Genomic DNA, 26,403 nt, shown 5'->3' on the forward strand with positions numbered 1-26,403 from the left:
TGTCAAATAAATAAATAAAACCTTAAAAAAAAAAAAGTCCTCATCTCTGCTGTAGGGGAGATGAAGCTGGAGGTGGGAGCCTCTGCCTGGAGATCACAGAGCGTGTTTCTTTCCACCCTGAAGGGAGCTACCAAGTCCATTTTATGGTCATTCAGATGAGGGTTGGGAATCAGGGATCAGCTTGTCTCTGGAGGCTAGGTCAGGTTCAGGCAAGAGGACAAGAAAGAAGAATTTCTGTCCACACTCTTCACTGTTCATTAAGAAAGGAGGAAGAGTTTAAGGGCTAAGAATGCGGGGTTTGGGTACAAATGCCACATCTACTTATAAGCCATATGACTTCAGGCAGGTATTTATTTGTTTATTTATTTGTTTATTTATTTATTTATTTATTTTAAAGATTTTATTTATTCATTTGACAGACAGAGATCACAAGTAGGCAGAGAGGCAGGCAGAGAGAGAGAGGGAGGGAAGCAGGCTCCCCGCTGAGCAGAGAGCCTGATGTGAGGTTCAGGCTCTGTCCCAAGACCCTGGGATCCTGACCTGAGCCCATGGCAGAGGATAACCCTCTTTACCTTGATTTGTTCTCTGTCATGGAAATGTTCCTGTGAGGATAAAATAAGGCACGAATGCAAGCCATTGTTATTGGTGTTTGTAGAGCAGATTTTCGAAAAATTCGGAGCCCCTAATTTCAAGGCCCAGTGCTCATAGAATACCACATGATGAACGTTCTTCTCCCTGCCTTCCCCCCAGGAAAGCCTCACCATGGCGTTACCTTTTTTTTTCTCTTTTTAATTTAAACTCAATTAGCCAACCCATAGTACGTCAGTAGTTTCAGATGTAGTGTTCAATCATTCGTCAGTTGTGTGTAACACCCAGTGCTCATCACATTGGCTGATGGGCGTTAAGAAGGTCATAGTGGTATTTTTTGTGCTTTCTTTTCTCTTGGCAGCAGGTAGCTGAGGATCTCATTCCAGCTGTCCGTTTCCTTTCTATATTGTGGAACACATTTTCCCTTTGAAAAGTTTTACCACATTTGCCTCAGAAAAGCATGGGGGGCCGCCTGGGGGGCTCAGTCACTCTGCCATGGGCTCAGGTCATGAACTTAGGGTCCTGTGACTGAGCCCCCGATGTCTGGCTCCACGCTCAGCAGGGAGTCTGCCTCTCCCTCCCCCCCGCCCCCCCATTCATGTGCGTGCTCTCTCTCTCTCTCTTATATAAATAAATAAAATCTTTTAAAAAAAAAAAAAGGAAATGATAGGGGGAAAAAGATGAGTTTGTCTTCTCTTTCAAATCTGTCTCAAGCTTACCTTAGTTTGGGCAGCAAATTCTGTCCTAGAATCCAGTATGAAATTCTCCAGTGTTTTCTATGCCAAATTCTTATTTCATAATTGTTCCCAAATTATGAGAAACTATGACTCCTCATAGCTTCCAATTTGAATCTATAATTGTATTATTCATAGTGAATCTGAATTGTGTACTAAGCATTTTTATATTTTATTAAGCCTTCAGGACATGCTGCATTCATTTAGAAATCTTTTGATTGTCGACCTATTTTCTTTTTTATTTATTTACTTTAAAGATTTTTACTTATTTATTTAAGATGGGGAGAGAGAGAGAGTGGGAGCACGGGGTGGGGCAGAGGCAGAGGGAGGAGCAGACTCCCCAGTGAGCAGAGAGTCCGATGTGGGACTTGATCCCAGAACCCTGAGATCATGACCTGAGTGAAGTCAGGCACTTAACTGCCTGAGCTGCTCAAGAGCCCCTATTTCCCTTGTTAAATAATTTTTTTTAATTGAAAAAATAACAGGAAATAATGCCCAACAAGAGAAAATACAGAAACTCCAGGGGAAGGAAAAAAAAACCCAAAAAACCCAGCAGCCTTTATTCCATAAGCTGAAGACCACTGTTAACATTTTGGCTTCTCTACAAACTACTAGCATCCTTTCTGCATTTAAGTTGTTCCTGAATCCCGAACTCCTCGCGGATACCTTTTTGTAGTTTTTAAAACTTACCAAAATCTAGAGTTTCCTCATGCCATCAAAATTCCTTCATAAATACCCATTTTAATAACTGTAAGATATTTTAGCTTATGTTTTCATATCACAGTTTTCCTTTTTAGAGATACGGGCTGTTTCCAAATGTCCACTTAGCAAACATTCTTGAGTGAGTGTCTCAGAGCTCCTCTGAGCAGCCCGGCCGTGCTGCACGTTGGAGCCTGCTTGGGTCCTGGTCCGAGCCCTCACTGTCCGTGCAGTGTCTGCGCAGGCTGTGCTCTCTAATGCGGAAGGCTGCTCCCTACCCTCTCTCCACATCCCCTCACCTTGAAGCTCACCATGCAGGCTCCCATTTCTCCCTACTTCAACATCTCCAGGAGCTAAGCTATTCTTGACCCTATAGAACGGAGTTAGATTCTTTTCCCTGCTTTTTTTTACCCTCCTTATCATCATGTCACAACCAAGACCTATACCATACTGTACTGTAATCTCCTTCAGCTTACCAGTAGTTCCCACTGGACTGGAGCTAAGCAACCATGAGGCTTGCATGTTTGGCTTCCACAGGTACACACTTAGCCCGGAGCAGAGTATCTGACCCCTGGGAAACCCTCTGTTTGCACCATCATCACTGCCCTGACAGCACTGGGTGCCTTTTCTAACCACATTATTGTCAGCATTAAGCAGTCTAATTTTTCATTCGCAAAACTACTATTGTCCATTTTCTGTATACCAGGTTGGTGCCCTTTTGACTCTTCAGCCCATGGTGTGGTTGAATCTCTAACTATTGTATTTATAGCAAGTGCTTTTCTACCCTAAACCCAGGCAACGTCGTAGAATGAGTCAGGTGCCCCATTTACTTACATCTTTATACACACACACACACACACATATACACACATCAGAGCATATACAATGCCTGGAAGAATAGAATCCAAAATCTTAATAATTCTTATCTCTAGATAGATGTTTCTAGATGATATTTATTGCCTTCTTTTTCCATATATTTTTTTCCATCCATGAACATGTGTTAGTTGTGGCATTAAAAAGTTTAAAATTTAACCTGTTACTAAAATTATTTCTCTCTTAATAATTCATTATTTCTGCATATTTGTATTTCTAGCCCAAACTTAGCATGGCCAAATGCAGAAGAAATGTGGAAAACTTTTTGGAAGCATGCCGAAAATTAGGAGTACCAGAGGTAACGTCAAACTTAGTCCCCAGAACTATGTTTTGGTGCAGATTTCCTTTAATATATATGTTTGAATCCACTGAATGGATGTATAGCTTTGCACATGCTTTTTAGTCTCAGTCTTTCTTGAGGAATACTATTAAATAAGTTACACAAAATTTTAGTTTAAATTCCTCTATTGAAATGAAATTAAAATGGCTTGAAGTGGTAGGGTCAATACTGAGGGAAAAGAGAATATAATTTCCTTAAGGTTTTGAAACAAATGCAAAATAGTCAGCTTGAATCTCTACTCCAAGAGCAGAAACTATTGCGGCTTCAGTGAGCCTTCTAGCAGGTTCCACAGGGAAGAATTTTGGAGCTATTGGTTTTCCTTATCCACAGCTCTTAGGCAAAGCAGACCTGTAGTTGACTACTAATCTGTTGATTTCCATTCTGTATAGTTGCATTTTGGTTATGTGGATCAAATGATCAATGTTGAAAATGTTATAACTATTGTTATTATTATAATTAATTTTTACCAATAATAATAACAATGTTTGTATGTTGCTTTATAATCTGTTACCTGTTTGCAGTTCCTGTTTCCCCCCGTTAGTCCGCTGTAGACCCAACTGGCGTTCCCTATAGGCAGCCCAACTATACTTGGCTGCTTTCCTTTCTCCCAAGCTCAGTCCCAGCCTCACTCAGCCTGATGGCTAATTTGGGGCTTTTAGAGGACTTCGCTATTAGTAACATAAAATGATTTCTTCAGGAGACAAAAGCCAGTCCACTCAGTATTTGGGGGTAAGTTGAGAAATTTATCATCATTGTGATAAACGGAAATGCACAGAAAATTACATTTTTAAAAAATTTTCTTCTGTGTTTTCCTATCTGACAAAGACAAAGTAACTACAAATTCCGTCATGAAATACTGTTTATGAATATGTGAAGGAATTACATTGTAACATAATTCTCTTCAGTGATAGGAGTTAGGTATTGGAATTAAGAAAGGGTTATTCTCTTTCCTCCCATTTTCCCCTTTTCCCCTCCACCTTCCTTCCCTCCCCCCTTCCTTCCTACTTTCCTTCCTTCTTCCCTCCCTCCCTCTTTTAGCTTGTTAAGATTCGAAGGTCAGGGGTTAGTGGTGTAATTTTTTTTCATCTTATTTGAAGACAAGGAGAGACCTATTAAAGCATCATTATGTCAGAACTATATCCATAAAGAAAAGTCTTGTAAATTCATGTTTAAAAGGAGTATAATCTTTATATGATGGACTAAATGTCTTTGTGATCAATCCAGATGTCTTTCAACAGTGTGAATCTGTGTGTCCGTATTACCTGTGTATTTATTAAGATTGCATATACCTTGTTGGCTTCAAATATTTTTAAAACTTCCTATACATGCTATTTTTAATAATGTGATCCCATCCTGGGCTAATAAGATTTCCATGTGCGAATCAAAACTATCATACCAAGTTTCAGAAGTTATTTGTGTCTGTGCTAGAAAGCACTGGTGAGTTATGACCTAATCCCTTGTGATGTTTTTAAACTCAGAAAATTTTTTTGGCTTCTGGTGGTACAAAATGAAATGTAGATGCCCTTAACCAAGTGTTATGAGTAAAGATTGGTAATTGCAATTTTCTTTTAAAGTAGGGAAAAGGAAACTAAATTACCATAATATGCACCAAAAAATGTATCATAATTTCTGAAATATGCCCCTAGCACCATGTCCCATGGCACTAATCAGCAGTCCATAATTTCTGAGAAGATTGAGTTACAGGGAATAAATAACCTTTCTTGCCAGGGTCCCATTCAGCTATGCTTAGTAAGAAATACATTACTTATGCCATTTTTGACATTTTTTTTTTAAGATTTGAGGAGACCTTCAAGTTTTCATCCTGTATAATGTGTATGTGTGGTTGTGTGTATGCTTGCTTGTGTGTGTGTGTACACATATATCCATCCTGATGGATAATCCAATAGCATTTTACCAGTGACTACAGTTACATTAAGCTTTTTGCTACCAGAAAAATTCTGTTGGTTAGTTAGCAATTGAACTTCTTAAGGACATATATTAAATTAAGGAAGGAGTGTTCACGTGGAAAACTAGAAATGCTGTTGGAAGGTAATTGGCAGATCTCCCTGTACACACAAGGGAGCTTGCTTTCATCTCACAGAAGTAACGAGGAATACATGATTGGAAATGAGGAAATCTTGTCATCTGGACATAGGATAGTGAGTTGGGGGAGGGGTGGAATGATTCCTTCAGATACATTTCTTGCACTACTGAAGGGGGTTGATGTTATAATGTGTATGTGGCACACTACAATTAATTATTTGCATTAAAAAATTATATCACAAGCCTAAGTGCAGAAATTCTCTATATATGATCAGACATTTGAAAAGACTGGTACCAAAAAAAAAAAAAAAGATAGAAAGAGAGAGAACCTATGCCATTACATTTTCTTAATTGCATCACACTTCATATTTGGGGAACAAAAGAGTCATTGATTTCCCAGTCACAGACAGTTAATTCCTCAGTGTAAGCTTTTCCTGCTTTCTTTCTTCCATTACTTAGCTTCTCACAGACACTCTTAAGTCACAGAGGTGGTGAATTCTATAGTTTATAAATAAGCTCCATACTAATTGACAGTGATGAATCACCCGGTAGAGACTAGAAACTAGAAGGTCACAGATGTGCTCTAAGCTCTGCATTTGGTGTCCTTTGTCATGGAATCACTGTTGGAAGCTCCAAGACAAAGGCCAGTACTGGCCCCTGATACAATTTTGTGGAATGTGGTTGCTGAGCACTGGGTAGTTAAGTTTTTACATATAAAAGAATCTGGAAAAAAAAAAAAAAGAATCTGAAGGGATGGAATTCATTCTAAAAATGTTCCAGTTGTTCTAGTTCATTATATTTTCCTTAGAAGTCCCGGTGGACACAGTCCTAGCTCTGTGCCTCAGGGTGGGTCAAGGTTCATGAAGCATTTCACTCTGGTGTGGATTACCTTTAAATGTGCCTTCTTCAAATGGGTTGCGGTCAGCATACTTGCAGGAGGTTAGCATATGAGGACAGGTAAGGCAACTCTAGACCTCTGGGTGTTATTTGTGATGTCTGGTTAAGGCCAGCTCTGTCCCCTTGGCTCCGTAGTCAGGGGAACAGACAGAATTTGGAACAGCAGCTGCTACTGATGGAGAGAAGATATCACAGAAAGATATTAGCACTGGGGACCTGGAGCAATTCTGTTAGGATAACAGGAGAATTAACTTGCTATTAATTTGCTATGAGGTAGAGGCTTGCTAATGAGATTGCCAAGGAGAGGTTCTTAAAAATAAACCGGAAGTAGCACTCGCGGGCCAGTTTCTTTCTCAGTGGAGGGGGTGACATCCCTTCCAATAATTATTTCAGTGTAAGTCATTTTCCCTCCTGCTGCTCATTTCGGGTGCGTTGGGGTTTTGGTTTGGAGACCACTTCCTCCACAAAAGGGACACAAACAGAGCAAACATAACCCGGAAGGAGAAGAGTGAGTGGGTGAAGGGGATCTGTGAGCAGAGAGAGAGAATACAGAGGTTTGGGGTCAATTACCTCTACAGGTGCTGGTAACAAGTTCTGTGCCCTGAGGCCAGCTCCTTAAACTGTGCAGCAGTTAACCATTCATTGAGGACTTCTCATGCAGGCAAGTCATCTTACATGCTCACTGTGGAGGGTTGGAGGTAAATGTTTGATGGCTACACTCTGAGGAAACTAAAGTGGGGAGAGGTGAACCCCTTTCCAAAGCTCAGGCTAGCAGCTGTGTAGCTGCGGATCTGGCGTTGGAACCCTGCTCTCTGTGCCTGAGCGCCCCCCTCTGCGGACAGCAGGTGCTGCAGTAAATTCCAAGCACGTTCTTCAGAGCCATGGAGTCTTTCCAGTAGCCAGCACAGGAGGTGAGGGAAAGCCAAGGGGTGGGGAGGAGACTACAAATCATTCCAGCTCCTTTGCATCCGCCAGAGCAGTTTCTCCTTTGCCCATAGTCTATAGTGGATTCCCAGCTACCATTCTCTTTGAGGAGAAAGATATCCTATTGCTAAACACAGTCTGGAAATCACTGGACTCCCAGAGTGCTTTGAGCTGTAGATTCCATGAAAGCTCATCCGTATCCTGCAACTCTATAATGGCTTCCCCTGCTTAGGGGGCCTATTCGGCAGTAGAAGGATTAACCGCGGGCGCATCAGGGAGCCTGGGGAAATCTGGGGGTTGGGTGGTGGTGCTGGCACCACCCAGAGCTCCTTGCAGTAATGAGGCCGGTGGTCAGACCGTGCAGGCCGTCTTTGACTTCTGGAGTGCTGCAGCATCAGCTCGACCTTGAAGACAGGCCTACCCTTGGTGGGCTCTCAAACTCTTGAGGATACATTCTTTGCATCATCCAAGACTCTGAGTTTGGTTAACCCTCGGACTCGTGAGGCCCTTAATGAACACACTGAGGCTTCTTTCCTTGGCCTGTAAACTTGTAGAAGATTCGTGGTTGGCAGCTGGGGGTTTCCAAATTCATTCAAATGGAGGGCAGTGTGGGGCTCTTATTAGTGTTGTCGCAGGTCCAAAGAAACATCTATTTATGAAGCATTAAAGGTATTAGAAAATAGGTATTTGTTTGGTTCACCAGGGACATTTTTCTACTCGGTTTTAAATAAGTAGCCTTGGCCTCAGACCTCTCTAAGGAGCAAGGTCCTTAATTTAAGACATTTGCTCTCTTTAGAGGAGGAGGGAACTTCATAGTCATTACTGTCTGCAGAGGAGAAGTAGAGAAGAGGATTTGGGCAGCAGCTCCTCTTAGTGGAAGACTCCTTGGGCCTGGGCAGCACAGAGGCCAGGGGCTTGCGAGACCGCAGGGGATCCCTCAGCTTCTGCATCGGCCAAATGGAGTTAAAAATAAAATTCTGGAGAACATTCAGATTCTAACAATGATCATGTTGATCTAAGTGGTTGATCAAGTTGACATTGTGACTGAGTTGACAGAGTTGACATGGTGGCCAAATCTTCTTTGCAATACCTTTCATATTTGCCTTTTGTTGATTTTTTGTAATGAGATAGTGATATCTGAAAGGAACAGTAGTAGCTTCCCTACTGTCAGTGAGGTTTTAGGAAATTTGTAACTACTCTGAATTTTTTTAATTGATGTACATTCTATAAATTGAATATGCAACTCTTTTTTGTTGTTGCTTTAATCTTGTGAGAACAGGAGAAATGAATTCTTTCTCTTTGAGCTTTATGCCTCTTTTCTTCCCCCTAATCAGTAACTTTAGCATCAATTTAAATCATAACTAATAAATAATTTTGGGGGCATAGGATGAGATTATTATCACAAAATTTAATTTTCTATTTATATTGGTTAGTCTTGAGGTCAGATAACCAGAGGTGTAGACTGGCACATTTATTATTTTATTAACAGCAGTTTTTAAATTCATAATTTATTAAAAAGGGTCAGTCTCCAGTGTGTAAAATCAGGTGCATTTCTTAACAAGTAGTATGTGTTTACCATTGAGAAAATAAGACTCCTTTCCCACTGTGTGTCTCCTGATGGCAGGGTCGCCTGTGGTCAGCAGTTCATATGCGCATTGTTGAGAATAAACCTTTTTATTCTTTTTTAAAGATTTTATTTGTCAGAGAGAGAGCACTCACAAGCAGAGGGAGTGGCAAGCTGAGGGGGAAGCAGGCTCCCCACGGAGCAAGGAGCCTGATGTAGGACTTAATCCCAGGATCCTGGGATCAGGACCTGAGCCAAAGGCAGACACTTAACTGACTGAGCCACCCAGGCGCCCCAAGAATAAACATTTTAAAAGCAGCACCTTCAGTTACAATTCTAGATAAAGTAGTTTACTGATAATAACAGTTTTCCTATAAGTCCTTAAAATTGATGATTAGTTCTCATATATTTGGAGAAAATTCTAGAAATCCTTCATTACCTCACCCCACCCCTCCAGATTTTATACCTTGTCCATCAGCACTTTATTTTATTTTTTTTTTAAGATTTTATTTATCAGAGAGAGAGGGAGAGAGAGCGAGCACAGGCAGACAGAATGGCATGCAGAGGCAGAGGGAGCAGCAGGCTCCCCGCCGAGGAAGGAGCGCGATGTGGGACTCGATCCCAGGACGCTGGGATCATGACCTGAGCTGAAGGCAGCTGCTTAACCAACTGAGCCACCCAGGCGTCCCTCATCAGCACTTTAAATGTTCAGAATTACTATCAACATTCCTGATCCTTGTTATCTTGGATTTAAAAAAAAAAAAATACTTTTTAGGTGTTGACCTTAAAAATTAAAATTATATTTAAATAAATTGAATATATTCTAAATTTCCTAGAATTTAGACTGTATGATGCTTACAACGTTTATAAACCAGATCTTTTGCCTGATCTGTCTACATTTCTGTTTGTGTCCATAGTATTCAGGGAAACTGGGCTAATCTTTTAATAGTAACCTTAGTCACACATTTTTGAGTTGACTCTAAGAGAATCAGTTAACCTCTGGCGATTGTGATTTCTGTTCTCTGTGGTGGGAATTAGCATCCACACTTGTTCTGAGGACTCTGATTATGTTAACTGTGTTTTTCAAATGTCTGCAGTCATTACTAAAATTTTGAGTGAAATTTTGCCTCCTTAATTGTCTCTTTAAAATTTCTTCCTTTTTAGCACTTTCCTATTTTAATTGTAAGATAAGAAATGTATAATCCCTAAGTCCCTCTCATTACGACTGTAATTTGGTAGGCATAAGGGTCAGAAAATTCATTTCTCCCAGCGGTTTCAGCCCTGGTTCCTACCCCAGCATCCCCTCAGAGGCTGCCCCGAGGGCTGCTGAGGGATGAGGGACAGAATTAGAGAGCAGGTAAGAGAGGGCCCCAGCAGCCTGCACTCTCCTGGTTACAGGGATTTCAGTTTTTGCCTACCAGATGACCTTAGACCCATGCCTTTTCCTTTAGAGATGATGATTTAGTTTAAACCAGCCACTGTGGACTGTGAGTCTAGCCCCTACCCACTTTAATCTGAATTAACCCCAGAATCTGTGGTATCATGAAATTAATTCCAGGCAGAGAAGAGTGTTGTGTTTTGGTTCCCCGTGTGAGACGTGTGCTCCTGAAGAACACGACAAGGACAATCTGATTCAAGTTCTTCGATGGCGCTGCCAGGTTGCAGGCCAGACATTTCCCACAGGGTTCCAGGAAACGTATTAAAATACACCCTAGAGGTAGAATGATTTGCTTTTAACATGGAAATACCCACTTTTGTGAAAATCACATTTCAGTCTGTCGATGCCTTCTGTCTTAGTCTGCTTTGCTCAGATTTCACTGGTTAAAGCCCAACATTGCAATAGAAAATTCTGATTGCAATAAAAACTTCTTTCTTTAGATGTTTCCCCATCTGCTTCGTCCGTGACCTGCCTCTCTCTCCCAGTGAAATCAAATCTATGTGTAGCTGTTTTAATTCTTAGGAAAGTAACAGTGGTAATTTGATTCCTCCAAATCCACTTAGAAAAGATGCATTATCTGAATAGAATATTAAGGAGACTTGATATCTTTAAAAAGTCTATCCTTCACAGCCGCATCTCTACCTTCATAAATTAAAATAAGAGTTGAATGCTTTTCACCTTATTCATCCCACTTGCTATTGTAGTATTCCGATTTATCTGAGGGCATCAAGCTAACTTCAGAGGATATAAGCAAGACAGCATCTCATATCTTAGAATCTTTCAGTGGCGCCACGATTTGCATCTGCCTTCGCAATGAGGCTAAAATAAAGGGTAAAACTGTGGCAAAATATGTTATAAAATATAGATTACATATATTTTAAATGCTTTGCCAATTTTGAAATAAAGCTGCATTTATAAAATATAAATATTTTCAGTCCTTTTTTAATTTGGACACAAAACTACTTCTCTTTCCTACTGACCTATTAGTTATAACCACTATTAATGAATGGTAAGCTGTGGTCGTTTCCAGTTGAGGAACTCAGTGAGTCAGGAAACGGTTTGCTGTAGCTATCCAGCTGCCGATATCCAGAGGCTGACTCAGAAGACTTGTGCCCCACTGTACCTGTTTAGTGGTGAAGAAATTCACCTAATAGCCCCATGTGGGCGTGTACTTTTATTCTAACTGCACATCCAGGAAGGCTCCTCTAGACTTTGGCTTATGGGTGGCTGCAAAAACATGAAATTTAATGTACTTTCTGACACGTGTTAGGAACATAATTAAAACCAGCATTCCCCAGAGTTTAATCAATAACCCTTAAAACAAGAAAAAAATTAGATGTACGTATCACCTATCAGCAAGAACTCACTTATATTCATTCAGTCTTCATAAACCAGGCTGAAAACCACATTGAGAATGGTGAGGACAGGTGGGGACTCAACTTGGAAGTTTATATTTTTCCCTTAGGTAAGGTTATGTCCTCAGTGTCCCTAGTGAAAAGCTCTTATTTTTATGCCCTTGGTGAGCACGTGATAACACTGAAATAGTCGAACCGTTTCAATGCCAGAATGACCTATAAATTGCAGAATGTGCCATTCCTTAGTGATGGCATTCCTTAGTAGAGGATTTCTTTGTGCTGTTTGCAGAAAACACGTTGGGTATGCTGTTTTCTTTTGTAATGGGTTAAGAAAAATCTTTGTTGGTGGAATGGGTTTTACCTGCTTGAAATAAGGGGTTACTCTTGCCATTTGCTAGTAACCAGAAATGTGTGCTTCTTTCCAGCTGTTCTTCTGTGTATTTTTAATTGTATGCACTGTCTCTTTCTGTTCTAATGGCTGCCCACGGAATAGGCCGACCTCTGCTCTCCGTATGACATCCTGCAGTCGGACTTTCATCACATTCGAAAGACTGTTGACACTCTGCTGGCACTTGGGGAGAAACCCCCACCACCAACTTCTGCCCTCCGCTCCAGGGACCTTCTAAGCTTCTGTCTTGTCCATATTCTCTTTATAGTGCTGATCTATATCACTTACCGCTGGAATGCTCTGTCCGCCTAACGCCTGCATGTGCGCCCACACTCCCTCTGCCATGTCACCCTGATCCATCGCAGGCCCCTTCCGCCATCTGAGCCTTTGCCTGACCAACTCCCCTCCCTGTCATCTCTTGAGTGATCTCTGGAGTTCTGAAGCCGGACATTACGCGTCCGATTTTCCCAAAGCACAAACTATTTCATAGAATGCAGTTGCCATTAAAGAATTTCTCCCACTTACTGGAAGACAGCGACCTGTGTATCTAGACCTCACGCTTTCTCATTCCCATAGTGCCGGCAGCAGTGCACTGCAGTTCTTCTCTCTCCCAGGGAGCTCCTCTGCCCTGGAAGAGCGGAAGATTCTAGAACAGGAGCAGAGGGGATTTAGGGTATGGAAATCTTTCCTTTGGGTCAGTGTCAGATCCTAATTCGGGACTGGGCAATTGTGTAGAAGGGCTACCTTGCAGAGGAGACAGAAAACTGGCATTTGGGGCCCTATTTGGCCTATTAAAGTCTTTAGCAATACCATTATTGACCAAGTTGAAAAATGCCATCGGCAAATGACTGCTTTGCTGGCCATGCAGTTGGCTTCCTCCCTGTTGCTTGCCATGGGAGCTGTGAGGGGCACCAGGGAGCATTGCTGCCCACTTCCACAGGGAGGAAGCCCCTCTGCCCTGCCCTGCCACATGAGACCTAGCTGTGCAGGGGGTCGCTGGAAGGAGGGTCCATCGCTGTTAGAGCGCCACCTGGAGGATTCGTTTGCACATCACTTGGTGCATATTTTTACTTTTTGCTCCGTTAGGTCTACTCTGAGCTTTTAGGAAAGCATTTTCCAGAAGGGATTTATATTTTTAAATAATGTAATGGGTCGTTTCTCTTTTTTGCTACATCACATCATAACTTCAGGTCAAGAATGTGATGGATTTAACTGTATTTGCTTTCAAATAAAGCCATGAGTCATGGAACATCTTGGCCCTAGCACTTGGGTTACTTTGGCAGAAGCCAACAATAAGAACACTCTTATTTTAGAAGAATGTAGTGTCCCTAATGACTTGAAATGTCTATTTAGCCTTTGTTTTCCAGTGACATTAGCAAGCTGCTTCTACCTTAAGTGAGCTTACAGGATTATATATAGTTAATATATAACTTTTGGAGCAATGTGATCAGTTTATAACTAAAAGAAAAAACCCACTAGAATCTTTTCTTGGCCAAGATATTCCTGGTTCTGGGATGTCTTTCTCTAATATGAGAACGTCCTGCCCCATGGTTCAGACAGCTTCCCCTAGGCTTCGCATTACATCCGGTTGCCAAATACTGTTTCTTAAATTTGGGAGATGATGACATTAACTTCCTCAAGATAAATTTCTAGTTTACTCAGATGCAAACGGTCTACATCAATGGCTTCTAAGAAGATAATTTTATTTTTCTGAATGTTTCCATGAATCCAGGGAACTTGAGAATATGGAAGAACCACACAGAAAAGTATATTTATAAATATTCTTTGTTGCTAAATTATATTTTCTAATGGGAATATTCTTTACATAAGAATACCTTGAGTTACCTGAGCTGTTCCCTCCTGATTTTGTGTGGATCGGTGAAATACAGGGTATGCAGACGCCATTTAGCTAACCTCGGCTGTGTATAAATAACCCACAGATGTACTGAATTGCTTTGGTGCTATCTTGTACTCTTCAATCTGTAACACAATAAAAGCCCTTTGTGCAAAGCCTAATGAGCACCCTGAGCCATAAGTTGTTTAATAAACACATTGCGGGTGATTATTCCAGGTTCCAATCAGCCCATTGATGCCCTGACCTGTGCCTCCACCCCCCACCCCAGAGCAGCTCTCTGGGTCTCCACCCAGCTCTGCAGTGCACTGTGGCTTCCCTTAATGATCCCTGTTTGGGTTTTTTTTCTTCTTCTTCTTCTTCTTTGGGAGGGGTGGGGGGCAAAAGGGAAGAAGAGTTATGACTTACAGGGTGGCACTTCAAAGAAAATTCTATCGATAAAAACCGAGTAGAGCAATCATGTGAGATCAGATTTAATTTTCAGTGCTGACTTGATGGCATTCTTAGGCTGTGTTCATATTTCAGTCCTGGCATCAAAGGATCCTTTGGATGCGCTTTCATTTCTCATGCCATTAATGTGTCTGTTCCCTAATGTGCTGCTCCTCTTGGGATTTGTGGGGTGGTATATTTTTTTTTCAATCAAGTGGTATGGTAACTAGCAGAACACAATTAATTTAGCCCTTTAGGCAAAACTTGGAATGAACTGTCTTGCCCATTGTCAGGCTGTTCATTTCTATTTAGAATATTAAGCTTCTCCACGGTTCTTCCCTGAGGTACCCGCACACCAACCCATATGCTCGCATGAGGCCCGCCATTACAACGTGACTGGGGATGTAAGCTGACGTGTGTGTCATCTGAGCGGTGGGCAGGGATTTAGTTCCATGATTTATATGTGCATCCTAAATCTCCTTCCTCACACAAGAAGAACCATTTTTCCAGTACCTTCAGTGCCTGATAAAAGGAACCCATTGTTTATTTATGTTCTGTCATTGAGATAGAAAGATCTATTTGAAAGAGAAAGTTCTCTTTCTCCAGCTCCTCCAACTGGTGACAGCTCGCCCCTCAGTATAAGGATTTCCACAATATGTCACAGCTAATATCTATTCATTCCCTCTATTTATGGATTTATGATTCACATGTGGCTCAGTGTTCACTCACGGAATGGGGCTGGTGGTGAGGGGCCCTGCAGAACTCAAAAGTAAGACAACCGAGTAGGAATTTCATCAATGAAAATAGGTTTAAAAAAAAAGGTGCTTGATACCCTGATACCTTTTTTTGTGACTAAGAAATTAAATTCAGTGCATGGTGGCTAGGGTTATCTCTCTAAAATCCATATTGCTCTATAAGGACAAGACATCCTAAGGGCAAAGGATGTTTCACCTTATGGGGTCCAGTACTGGACAACGGATTAAAATTTCAGAAGCCTGAAAGTAGTTTTGGATTAAATGAAAAATATTTTAATACCATTTTATTTCAGGGGATTTGGGTTTAAAATTAGGATTCATATTTTGGAAGTAGTTCTCAATAAACAATCAGATATATAGAGAATGTGCACTTTTTTCCTTCTTTGAGACCATTAGGGTCCAGTTCCTTGGCTCTTCAGTGTGATTTTATTTGTGCTTGTGTTCATTTATTCGTTCTTCTAATACCAAAGGAGCACTCTTAGAGTAAGGCTCTGTCATAGACCTTGGGGATACGTGACCCTGTCTTCAAAAATCCTGCAGTCTAGACCGGGGGTCAGCAACATTTTTACCAGATGATAAATATGGCGGGCTTTGTGGGCTCTGCAGTCTATGGGACAGCCACTCCGCTCTGCTGATAACAGTCTGAAAGCAGCCGTCAGCAACCCCCTGTGAACAGGGATGGGTGTGTTCCAGTCAAACTTTATTTACAAAAACAGGCTGTGGACTGACTTGGCCTGCAGGCAGTGGGTGTTGGACCCCTGACCTAGTGGACAAAGCAAATGGGAATTCAGGGTGACACAAGATTCTGTAAAGCAGGGGATCAGACCTGGTGGGGACTGGGGAGTCTGCAAAGCCTTTCCGGAACTGTGATGTTTTTACCCCGAGACCTGAAAGGTATATAGGAATCGCCAGGGGACAGGGGTGCAGGTTCGGGAAGTGAGGAGACGAGCAAATACGCGTGGAGAATGAAGTATTCCCGAGGGAGGACGCACTAGGTGGTGGCAGGGCTGGAAGACAGAGACTCTAACGGAAGGTGCCAAGTCTCTAGGAGTGGGACGTGGTCTCTGTTTTACATGGGAAGAAACCGACTCCAGAATGCTCAGATGGCAGGAACTTGAAGGTTGCTCATGTGAAAATAACATAGATGGTCCTGCTTCAAGTTCAGTCACTTCAGGGGCAGGAACGGGCATTTGAGAAACAGACTGGCAGATCTGAACTATGCATGAATCAGTGACTTCATCATAGTCCAGCGGCTGGCCCGGGAGGAGGTCCCTGGCTGTGTGGGAGCACAAGGAACCGTAGAAAGAGGAGAGCCAGGTGGCCGTGCTCCCGAAAGGCCTCTTCCGCCCTGCCCAGAGGTCTGTTACTCTTGAGAAGAAGCCCAACAAACCAGGTCACAGAGCTAACGCCTGTCCCCGAATCGAGGGTTCTGTGACCCCCCACCCAATGTGAAATTTGATGGTGCTTCTCAGGATAGAGGCCCTTTCCTGCCCCCAGGGCACAGATTCACCTTCAGATGAAGGAATTTCTGGGCAGCTGCCTGATGTTGTAGAAAGAGCCCAGGCTGGGAGAGGAGACGCGTGTTCAAATCCTGGCTCCTATACTTACCAGCTTTGGGACTTTAACAAAGTTACTTAACCTCTCTACGTATCAGTTTTGTCATCTGGAAAAGAGAGCTATTATTACACCTGCCTTACACAGCTGTCCTAATGAAATAAGCAATGCAGATCCGTAGTGTTGGCCCCCGGCGTGTAGGAGGGGCCCCGGAGATCTTTCTGAGTTTGCATTTACTGTTTATGGCTTCCCTGTTTGCTGGGGCTCTAGAAAGAGTTGGGTGACGGGCTGTGAGGGAACCTTTACTGATTCCGCCATTGGAGAAGCAACACAGAGCACGAGCTCTTCAGGGGCCATGGGAAGCACTGCGTTTATGCAAGATACTCCTTTATGACTCTGCCCTGTGTTTTAAAAGGAAACACAGCAGTGGTGCTGTGTTCTCCAGGAAAGCCGCTAGGCTCATCTAATGATGGATAAATTTAAATACATTTAAAGACAGTGTGAACGTACAGTGATCTCTGCTTTAAATCCCTTTCATCCAGGTTTACGTGGCCCTTCTCTGTCACTTCTGATCCAGTTATAAATGTACAGCCATTCCTTCTCTCTCCCATTTCTGGGTCACTTCTGAAACCCTTTCCTCCCAAAACCCCCTGGCCTATGCAGAGGCAGGACTAGTATGGTGGAAGATGGCCTTTAGGCCATCCTGGCTACCCTCTTCATTTCCAGCAGGCTCCCCTCGCTCAGCCTGTCAGCCAGTGCCTCAACTCATCATTCCTATCAGTCTTCATTCCAGTCCTGTGGTAAAATAACAGAACTGCTGCTTTTTTATGTTTCAGTTACCTTAGTCCAGTCTTTGTAGATACCTCCGACACCTTCCAAGTAATCTGAGGGCACTTCCGGGTTTCTTCAGGGCATCTGAATGAAAGGAGAAAGGCAGAAAGGAATTGAGAAGTACCTTTTTATGTCCTCTGTGTACTTCTCATTGCCAGCTCTGAGGGTGTAAGTCAGACTCGTCTCCACACTGGATTTAAGAGTGAGGAGACCAAGAAGGTAAGAAATGCCACTTGGAAAACTTAAGGCCAAGTAAGGTAGCTCAGTCTGTGTCGTCTCCAGAAGTCCTATCAGTGAGAGGTTGAGATCTCAGTACTTTCCCCTCCCTGTCTCTTTGGAGCCCCCAACCCTTCCCAGCCATGGCCACTAGCTTGGAACCCTGGAGCCAGCACTCCTCAGAGGGACCAGTGCAGCCATTAATGGGGCCATGTTGCATCTCAAGCAGGACCGAGTTTAGGGCATGTAGCCCCATAAAAGCCATGCTGTACACAGAGTTTAGATCCTGTGGAAATATTAATACTTGAATTCAGGCACACTTAGGACTTCAACACTGTGGTCAAAAAGCAAAGTGTCTTTCAAATGCCTTGGGAGTATTTATTCTTTCTATTTGCGTTCCTCACCGAGCGTTCTATTGATCTGTTACTGCTTTTCTCGATGATACATTGAACCAACATGTCTCATAAAACCCTTTGTAATTTGATCCAAATACTTCTTTAGAGTTTGTTGTTTATCTTTTAATTAATTGGGTTTTTTAAAAAAGATTTTATTTATTTATTTGATAGAGAGGAAGTATACAAGCAGGGGGAGCAGCAGGCAGAGGGCAAAGCAGGTTCCTCAATGAGCAAGGAGCCCGATGCTAGGCTCAATCCCAGGACCCTGGGATCCTGACCTGAGCCAAAGGCAGATGCTCAACCAACTGAGCGTCCTAGGAGCCCCAATTTGGGGTTGGGTTTTTCTGGTTTTTTTTTTTTTTTTTTTTTTTTTTTTTTTGACACTTAGAAGCTTTAAACTTTAAGGCAATCAATTGTTTTTATCTTTTGTAAATTTTGGATCATTTTTTAGCTTAGAAAATTCTCCATTTATTTATAAGAGAGAATGCTAATGATTCATCTCTGTTTTATTAGGAGAGATGTTCATTTAACTCTTTATTAATTCATTTTGAATTGCTTTTAGAATATGATGTAAATAGAAGACTTTATTCCCCCCCCGCCAAGTAATGCCTCATACCAGAAGCTTAACCATAATAGTGGCCATTTGTAATTTCCAACAAAGCCTGATGTCAAGTAGGGTGCTGTGGAGATCATAAGAAGGGGGTAAACACACTCCTGCCCCTGTGGAACCAACCTTAGCAATGAAATACAGATTGAGGTGTTTTCACAAGCCTGTGACAGGTAGCATGGGGAGAGGATCTACCCTGACATCTGGCTATGGCCCATCTTGGCCTCATGCGTGGCTCGTGATGCCCAGCTCACACAGAGCCTCCCATCCTTCCTCAGGCTGACACGGGGCTACTAGGTTGTCTAGCAGCGTGAATGAATGTCCAGCAACTATGCCATTGACAAGATAATCCTATTATGGTACAGAGCAGACATGCAAAATAATGGTTAAAATTGTGTTCTAAAGAATCAGTTGCCTTATGTTGACGTGGCCATTTCTTAAGACCTGGTGCCAGACAGAGTCTGAGGTACTCTGCATTTACCACACGTTAGGGAAGGAGGAGGGATAGGGGTCATAAGGTGATGGAGAGAGTACAGGAGATGACATTTTCAGATGGTGGAACAACTTACTGGAGATGTCACGGCATGTCCTTTGAAGATTTTTCTAAGAGCAGCATGCCTATATCTGCATTAATTTATGGAGAGCTCTGCACTGAGGAGGTAGGAAGATCTGGTTCTTCAAGCAAGAGTCACATGAAATGAAGCAGAAGTGTCCAAGACCCTAACTGGCCTCATGTTAAACCCTGCATCCACTGCCTGGGGCGTGACACATATCTCATTTAAACTGTCCTTAAAAACAGCACTCTTTGGGCTATGGAGGACATACCGTGATCTGTAGACAAGAGGAAGTATTTGCTGGGGAGTGTTTTCCTAGCCAAGGAGATTCCCCTCACTCCAGAGCCAGATGACAAAGGTCTGAGATTATTTGGTTGTGTTCTTTTATAAACTGCTTCGTTGAGCGTGCAGGTTCTCCACCCAAGGAGTGATTTGTGTTGATTATTTTCCTTGACTTGTATATACTGGCCATTTCCCAAGAGCAAAAATACAACATGAGAAAGTAACAGGACATTCGTGTCTTTGACAGTTTTATGGAAGAGTCCTAAAAGAGAGACTGTTGAAGGCTGTGGTTAAAATTACTTATTTACAAGGCTGTTCATAAACCATGAAGAAAGGATACCAAGGCTACCAGCATACCTCTATTTCAGAGACCACAGCAAATAAAATCAAGGTTTATGGTCAGTAGAATGGCACATGGTCTGTATAAATGAGTGTACTAGTTCCTTTACAACGTGTGAGAGGCTCTGTGCCATTTTGCTTTGCAAGAATGTAAGCTAATATAGTCTTGGTGTTTGGTTTCCACCTGACTCTTTAGCTCAGTTATTTAGCATACAGGTTGTTTTTGTTTTTTTTTTAAAGGATTTTTTAAAGATTTTATTTATTTATTTGACAGATCACAAGTAGGCAGAAAGGCAGCCAGAGAGAGAGAGAGGAGGAAGCAGGCTCCCTGCTGAGCAGAGAGCCTGATGCGATGTGGGGCTGGATCCCAGGACCCTGGGATCATGACCTGAGCCGAAGGCAGAGGCTTTAACCCACTGAGCCACCCAGGCGCCCCTTGTTTTGTTTTGTTTTGTTTTTAATGTTTCGACTATTGCTTATTTCAAGATGCTTGGGAGACTTTCTGAAACAACCTTCACTTGTGAAAAATCGTCATTTTCTCTGCAAAGATGGAAAAGATCCTTGCCAGTGAGTTGAAAGCAAGGGAGGGAGCACAGCCCGAGATACTCAGACAGGCCTATGTCAGAGCTCAACTTAACTCCTGTCAGTGGTGTCCTCTAAGATTTTATGATCATGTTTCTGGTCATCTAAAAATTGACATTTTCTTCTTCTTCCTCTTAGGAAAAACTGTGTCTACCCCACCACATCCTTGAAGAGAAAGGCCTGGTCAAAGTGGGCATTACCGTTCAAGCCTTACTAGATGTAACGGTGACAAAGACTCTGTTCACATGAAACCAGCTCCTCTCTCCTTTGGGTCGGTTCAGACTCTTGTCTCGTCAGAGATCCTGAACTCTGCTCTCAGCACCTGTTCCTCCTACCCTCCCGCTCACTGCCTGTCAGCTCCCTGGCTCTGGCTGCATTGAGGGGAGGACAGAAGGGAGGATTTTCCGCCTTTCAGAACTGACTTCCATTGTTAAGATTTGAGAGATGTTGACCTTAAAGCCAGTGAGGGAGCTGCCACGGAAGGACTGAGCAGCACATCAATGCCTTTTACAACCTGCTTCATCCCTTCCCCGCTCACCTACTGCCATTACCAACACACCAAGCACAACCGTTTTTGCAACAAGATGCACTCGTTTTATTCCAACCAAACTTCTTGTGTATTTAGTGGGGGGAGGGGGACTCAATCAGGTATTCCACCACCAAATTTTTCAAGACGTTTCTTGAGACCATTGCCTTTTAAAAAACTATTTTCGACATACAAAATATTTATATAAATATTATTTATTAGTGAGTTGTTATTCATCCTTTGGATGCAAATTGTAAATTAGGAAACTATTTTATTACTGCTTTTTTGTGGTTAAACACTTTATTTTAATATTATAAATATTGAATTATTTTCTATCCTCTTTGGTGTGCAGTAGTTCTAGGTCTCAGTAATCATGTTTTCTGGTGTATGGGACTCAGCCAAAAAAAAAAAAAAAAAAAAAGCCAAAAACAGGTGCTTCTGTGACAAGAACTGTTTTCTGGGGAGGCATTATTTACACTTTGGTTTATGGAACATTGGTTTTATTTATATTTCTGCATTCCATCCAGTTTCCTACATTCCAGCAGCCCTGTTATCCTCTCATTTAACGAACTGACTGAAATCAAGAGAGCACCCCAAAGTTATTTGTAAATAGCTGTGATGAAAAAAAAAAAGGCATATTAAACTTGAAGATGAAATGTGAACAATTATTTTTTTGGATTCAGACTTATTTTGGTATGCACAAAACATTCACGTTTTAACACAAAGAAGTAGTAAGTGTTAGCATCATGTGTCTTGAAGTATAATTTTGCACTGTAACTTGGCTAACGAAAGAAAGTCTAGCACCAAAGGTAGATAGCAAGGAAATGGTATAGGTAAGTAGAGGTAATAAAAAGTGCATTGTTTGATCAAAAGCTTTTGTAAGGACAGCTTTGACTGAGTGAGTGAGAATGGCGGACGGCACATGGGACCTGGATCAGGAAACCGGCCCTCCTCACACCCGCCAGTCTTAAAAGAGGAAACGATTCAGAGCAGACGTGCTCATTGTGTTGTAATTTAGTTGGCGCTTCCATAAAATGCTGTGAGATTCATGGTCTCTGGTGTGAGACCACAGAAATGAGTTAGCCAGTTGGTGGGGCAGCTGCCTGCTACACCAAGGCAGGCTTAGGAGAAGGCTTAGGTAAGTGGTGTCCGGAAGACTGAGTAGCCTAGGAAGGAGGAAGTTCCGTCAACACATGACTGGAGAAGAGCCAGCAAAGGAAAGGGACCACCCGTGTTGGCTTGAGACAGCCACGTACGGTGTCACAGACATGGTTACATGCATGCGCGTTGACCCCGCAGTTACAGATAGGCTGGTCATTCGTCTTTCAAAGTCTTGTGAAGGCTGACTGCAGCTTCACTTCTGTGAAAAGCCACTGTAAGTTTTGAGAGCAGCAGCCGCCACAATTCATAAGAGAAATAGAAGGGCGAATGCAAAACAAGACAGCAGGAGGGCGGTATGCGGTGAACACAGACGACCTTCGGTCAATGCCAAGACTGCCCTCTGCTGGGCGAGAGATGGGGGGCAGTCCCTGGAAATGGTCATTTGGATTGGCAGCTAGCAGTTATTTCCTATCAAATGTACTGTGCACTTTAACCTAACTTAAAATATATTTTAATATTCTTCTGTACTGCACAAATACCTGTTTTGTCAAACAGCATAATGATGTAAAAGAGAAAGGCATCTTGGGCAAAGAGCGTATTCAATATCAACAACATGCCAAGATCGATATAGAAATAGGAATTTAGACTGCTGCACCTTGATGGGCATTCAGAACGCAGGGTCCTGAAATATTTTTTTACATGTATATATGGCAAACATGAAGCTCTGTAATCCTTGTTCTGAGAGATTTTTTTTCCTCCAAATTAAAAATATTTCTTTTGATACTAATCTTCAGTATTTTTCTTAAAGTTGGCTGTATAATACAAATGGCTTCAATATTTTGTGCAATGGCTTTTTTTCCTTTTAAATGCAGTCCTTGTATGGCTAAGACGTCTTCAAGATCCTTGTACACTGTTGATATGTGCAATAAAATGTGCATGGCCATCTGAGAGTACCGTAAGTGGACAGAATGTACATAGTGCAAATATCCTTTCTCTTATTATTTAACAGCCATTAAAACTTTGAATTTGTACAAACCCTCTTCTGCCTGACTTACCCATCCGATGCAAAGGTTGACCATAGTCACAAAAGAAATCCTAGAGTGTTGTTGCTGAAATAGAGAGTAGCAATTATCTAGTGTATGTGTATATATATATATATATATGTATCTTCCGACCTTTTTATTTTCCTCGAACTAAAATCTTCCCTGGAAGCGGAAAACACACAGCAGTTAAAAGTAGCATTGCTGTGGTGAGGGGGAGTGGAGGGGTTAGACGTAGGACCCTCCATCTGGCCCTTGGGTGGTGGCTCCAGAAGGTGTCACTGAGGAAGTGCGAGGGCTGTGTGGTGCGTGTTGTAGAACCACAGGATCTGGTCCTCTCTCCTCAGCTGCCCCCAGTGGGATCTGGCCAGCAGGGAGTGAAGTGGCTGACATGATTGTGCCCCCCATGAAGACGGGGGAGGTTTTTTCCCACACGCGCAGCCTGCCTCTGGTGGAAGAGTAGCTGCTTTGAAGAATTCAGGTGAAAACACAACACAGGACACCAACACCCAAGTAAGCAGGGATCAGGGTCAGGGCCTCTGCATTCAAGATCCGTTCCTCCTGAGTTGAGAAAACCAAGGCATGGCGGTCAATGTTCCGATGGGCAATGCTACTCCTGTGCCCAACCTCAAGCTCTTAGGTATCTTGGTCTGTCACATGTCACGCAAGTCTAGCATTCACAGACACTTGGCCCTGTCAGTTGGCAGGAGCACCTGGGGAACATGTGAAGGGCAAGCAAAAGGGAGGCCACAGGAGCAGAGCACTGGGGGGACCTGGCAGGCAGAGGGGGTGGGGGACATTTGCACTGGGATCATCCATCCGGTTCAGCCCTATGGCATTGGCTGCAGCAGGGGACTGTCCCAGAGACCGAGTTCTGGCCAACAGTTGCATGGGGAAGTTTCCCAGTTCTTCCTGGGCAAGTCAAAGAGATCCAGGCAGTAATGACCCCAGTGGGGCTGGTTAACTAACCTGCCATCTCTCCCAGGAGGTTAGCTCGGAGGGACCAGATCCAGTTGAGTCTGGTCTCAGGGGATGTATGAACTCAGGGAGTTCTCTTAGGAGCTGGTGCTCCTTGTGTGGGGGGCCTGTGTGTAAAGCAGGGCTCCACTACCTTTACTTTTCACACCCACATACTAATGGGCCATCATAATGGCCAATATTCATTGAATGGCTACTGTGGGTCAAGTGTTTTTCTGAACTCTAAACCTCATTAAAACAAGGCTACTTGTCTATTCTCTGTTGATTCCCTATTGCCCAGACCAGTGCTCGTCAGCACTGAAAAGATGCCAGTTAGAAGAGTTAATGAACTTTGCATACAGTATTTTCAAAATTCTTGCCAAAACGCTATTAGGAAAAGGACTTGTGGACATCTACTCAATACCACCTATGTCAGGGAACTAACCCTGCCTCCTATACCAAGAGGTGTTTGTGGTTCTTACCTGACATTGCCCACATGGCTGTTGTTTATTGATTCAAGAGTAGCCTCCTTACTCAATTGACCAATAAATCTTTTCCCCAAGATTTTCATTCTTTTTCTGGTGACTGGTGACTGTCAGGTAAAATAGAAGGCAAGGCAGGTTCAAGTTCAACTTTCGGAGCGTGTGTCCTTTTCACTGTACAGAGAGCATCCCAGTAGAGCTGACCAACTGAATTTCCTAGAATTTGTTTGCTTGTTTGTTTGTTTGTTTGTTTGTTTAAAAGGTCTTAGGCAATTTTTAGGATTTAGAGATACAAGAGAAGGCAAATTTGTGGGATAAAACTTGATAAGCTGAGCCTATTAGGACTGGTTTGAATGCTAGCTAAGACAGATTAAGGCCAGAAAAAGAGGTTGACAGAACAGGCCCAGTGGAGAGGAAGTGTTCCTCACATTGAATGAGGTTGAGGAGGATGCTTCCAGTTCCTTCGCCATTTCTCTCTCCCAGTTTGGTAAAACATTACTATAGATTTTTTTTTTAATTTTGGAATTTTTATCTGTTTATCAAAGTGATACACATTTATCATAGAGATTTTTGACAGTATGAAGAGATTAGAGAGGATCACCTGTAATCCCATCTTATAGGGAACTGTTAAACTTTTGAAATCTTTTCTTTGAGACATTCCTATGTATTTTTACACAGGACAACCTTACATACTTTTTCCCCCCTTGTTAATACTAAAGTATATACATTTTCCCCAAGGTAATACTGTTTATTCAAAGACAAAATGGAGTTCCCTAATAATATTTTAGAAGCCCCCTCTAAAAACATCTAATTGCTAGAATTACATGGTCTTACGTGGGCAGTACCTAAAAGAAGCAGGCAGACCCAGAAATAAGGTTAAGGGCCATTAGGTCTTTGAAAGACAAAGGGAGTCTGCAGGGGGTTCAGAAGATACCGCTCGAAAGGGAAAGTGGCCAATAGGAGGTATGTTTTTAAGCCAGCCCCACAGTGAAAGACTGAAGTTCAGTATTGGAGAGAGTATCTCATACCTCAGAATCCTCTCAGCCCAAGTCCCCGGAAGTATTTATATCCCCCCCAAACCTCCCTCCACATCATGCTTAGAAATGCTTAAAAAAAATAAACATATGCCCCTTTAAATGCTTTGCTTATATAAGAATATAAGGAAATCTCCAGAAACCCTAAGGAGAGAGGGAGGTAGAGGCCAGAGTATTACAATGAAGGTTTAATACTTCATTGTAATGAAGGTGAAGCCATGACCTTGCTGGGAGCACCAGTCCATCCTCTTGACCAAGAGACAGTGTATTAACTAACAGGAAGTCGGTGATGGCGACAAATACACTGTGACCCGGTCAAGGTGAGTCCTGAGTTGGACCTGGAATCTCTGAGCAAACCCAGCCTCCATCAAGAGCTGAGTCTTCATGGAGAGGATAAAGAGAAAAGCAGTCTGTCTACGAAGAGAGATGACAAGGAGAGTAGCCATCCTTGGGGGAGAGGAAGTGGGAAATGTTAGCTCCTGTCACTATAGTTCTCATCCACCACAGATCTGTGCTTTGAATTTCTACTGCAGCTGTGGCCTGGAACCCCCAAGATGAAGAATATTCACTTACAGTGTCTCAGGCTGGCCACATTCCAGGACACGAAGGAGAAGACAAAGCAGTTCCTTACTGAAGCAGGCCCCACAGGTTCCCCGGGTGACACCTGGCCATGTACGAGCAGCCCATGCAAAACTACAAAAGAAGCTCTGAGACTTGAAGCCTCAAAGTTTTTTTTTGCAATCGGGCAAGACCTGATTGGAGCTGGTAGGAAGCTATTCAAGGCTTTATCATCTTAGTGTGATATTAAGAGGAAAGTAAGTACAACACAGGAGTGGCGAGATATAAAGAGATGATAACTGAGGTCTTTCCAAAAGTGATAGAGCATTTGAATGCTCAGATTCAGGAAGCACAACACATTGCAAGCAGGATAAGTAAAAATACATCTCGATCTGTAGTGATCCGGTAAAAGCGATCCTAAAAAATGAAGACATGTCCTCAGATTTCTTTATTCTGCCTTCTAATG

The 26,403-nt window shown here is 42.6% G+C and overlaps 1 protein-coding gene across 7 annotated transcripts in view; it reads left to right on the top strand.

The window, feature by feature from the left end:
- LRCH1 (leucine rich repeats and calponin homology domain containing 1) overlaps nt 1-21,421 on the top strand; it is a 196,486-nt gene extending 175,065 nt beyond the window's left edge. For 5 of the 7 annotated variants that reach the window (XM_032314585.1, XM_032314586.1, XM_032314587.1 and 2 more), the window contains 2 exons: nt 3,115-3,192; nt 20,378-21,421. In XM_032314585.1, the coding sequence (XP_032170476.1) occupies nt 3,115-3,192; nt 20,378-20,488 (189 nt within the window). In that variant the 3' untranslated portion in view covers nt 20,489-21,421. Of the gene's footprint in view, nt 1-3,114; nt 3,193-11,948; nt 14,857-20,377 lie in introns of those variants that run through there. The other 2 variants (XM_032314590.1, XM_032314591.1) reach the window with 2 other exon arrangements.
- The last annotated feature ends 4,982 nt before the right edge of the window (nt 21,422-26,403 follow it).

The sequence above is a fragment of the Mustela erminea genome, chromosome 15 (assembly GCF_009829155.1).
Source record: "Mustela erminea isolate mMusErm1 chromosome 15, mMusErm1.Pri, whole genome shotgun sequence".
Classification (NCBI taxonomy): domain Eukaryota; kingdom Metazoa; phylum Chordata; class Mammalia; order Carnivora; family Mustelidae; genus Mustela; species Mustela erminea.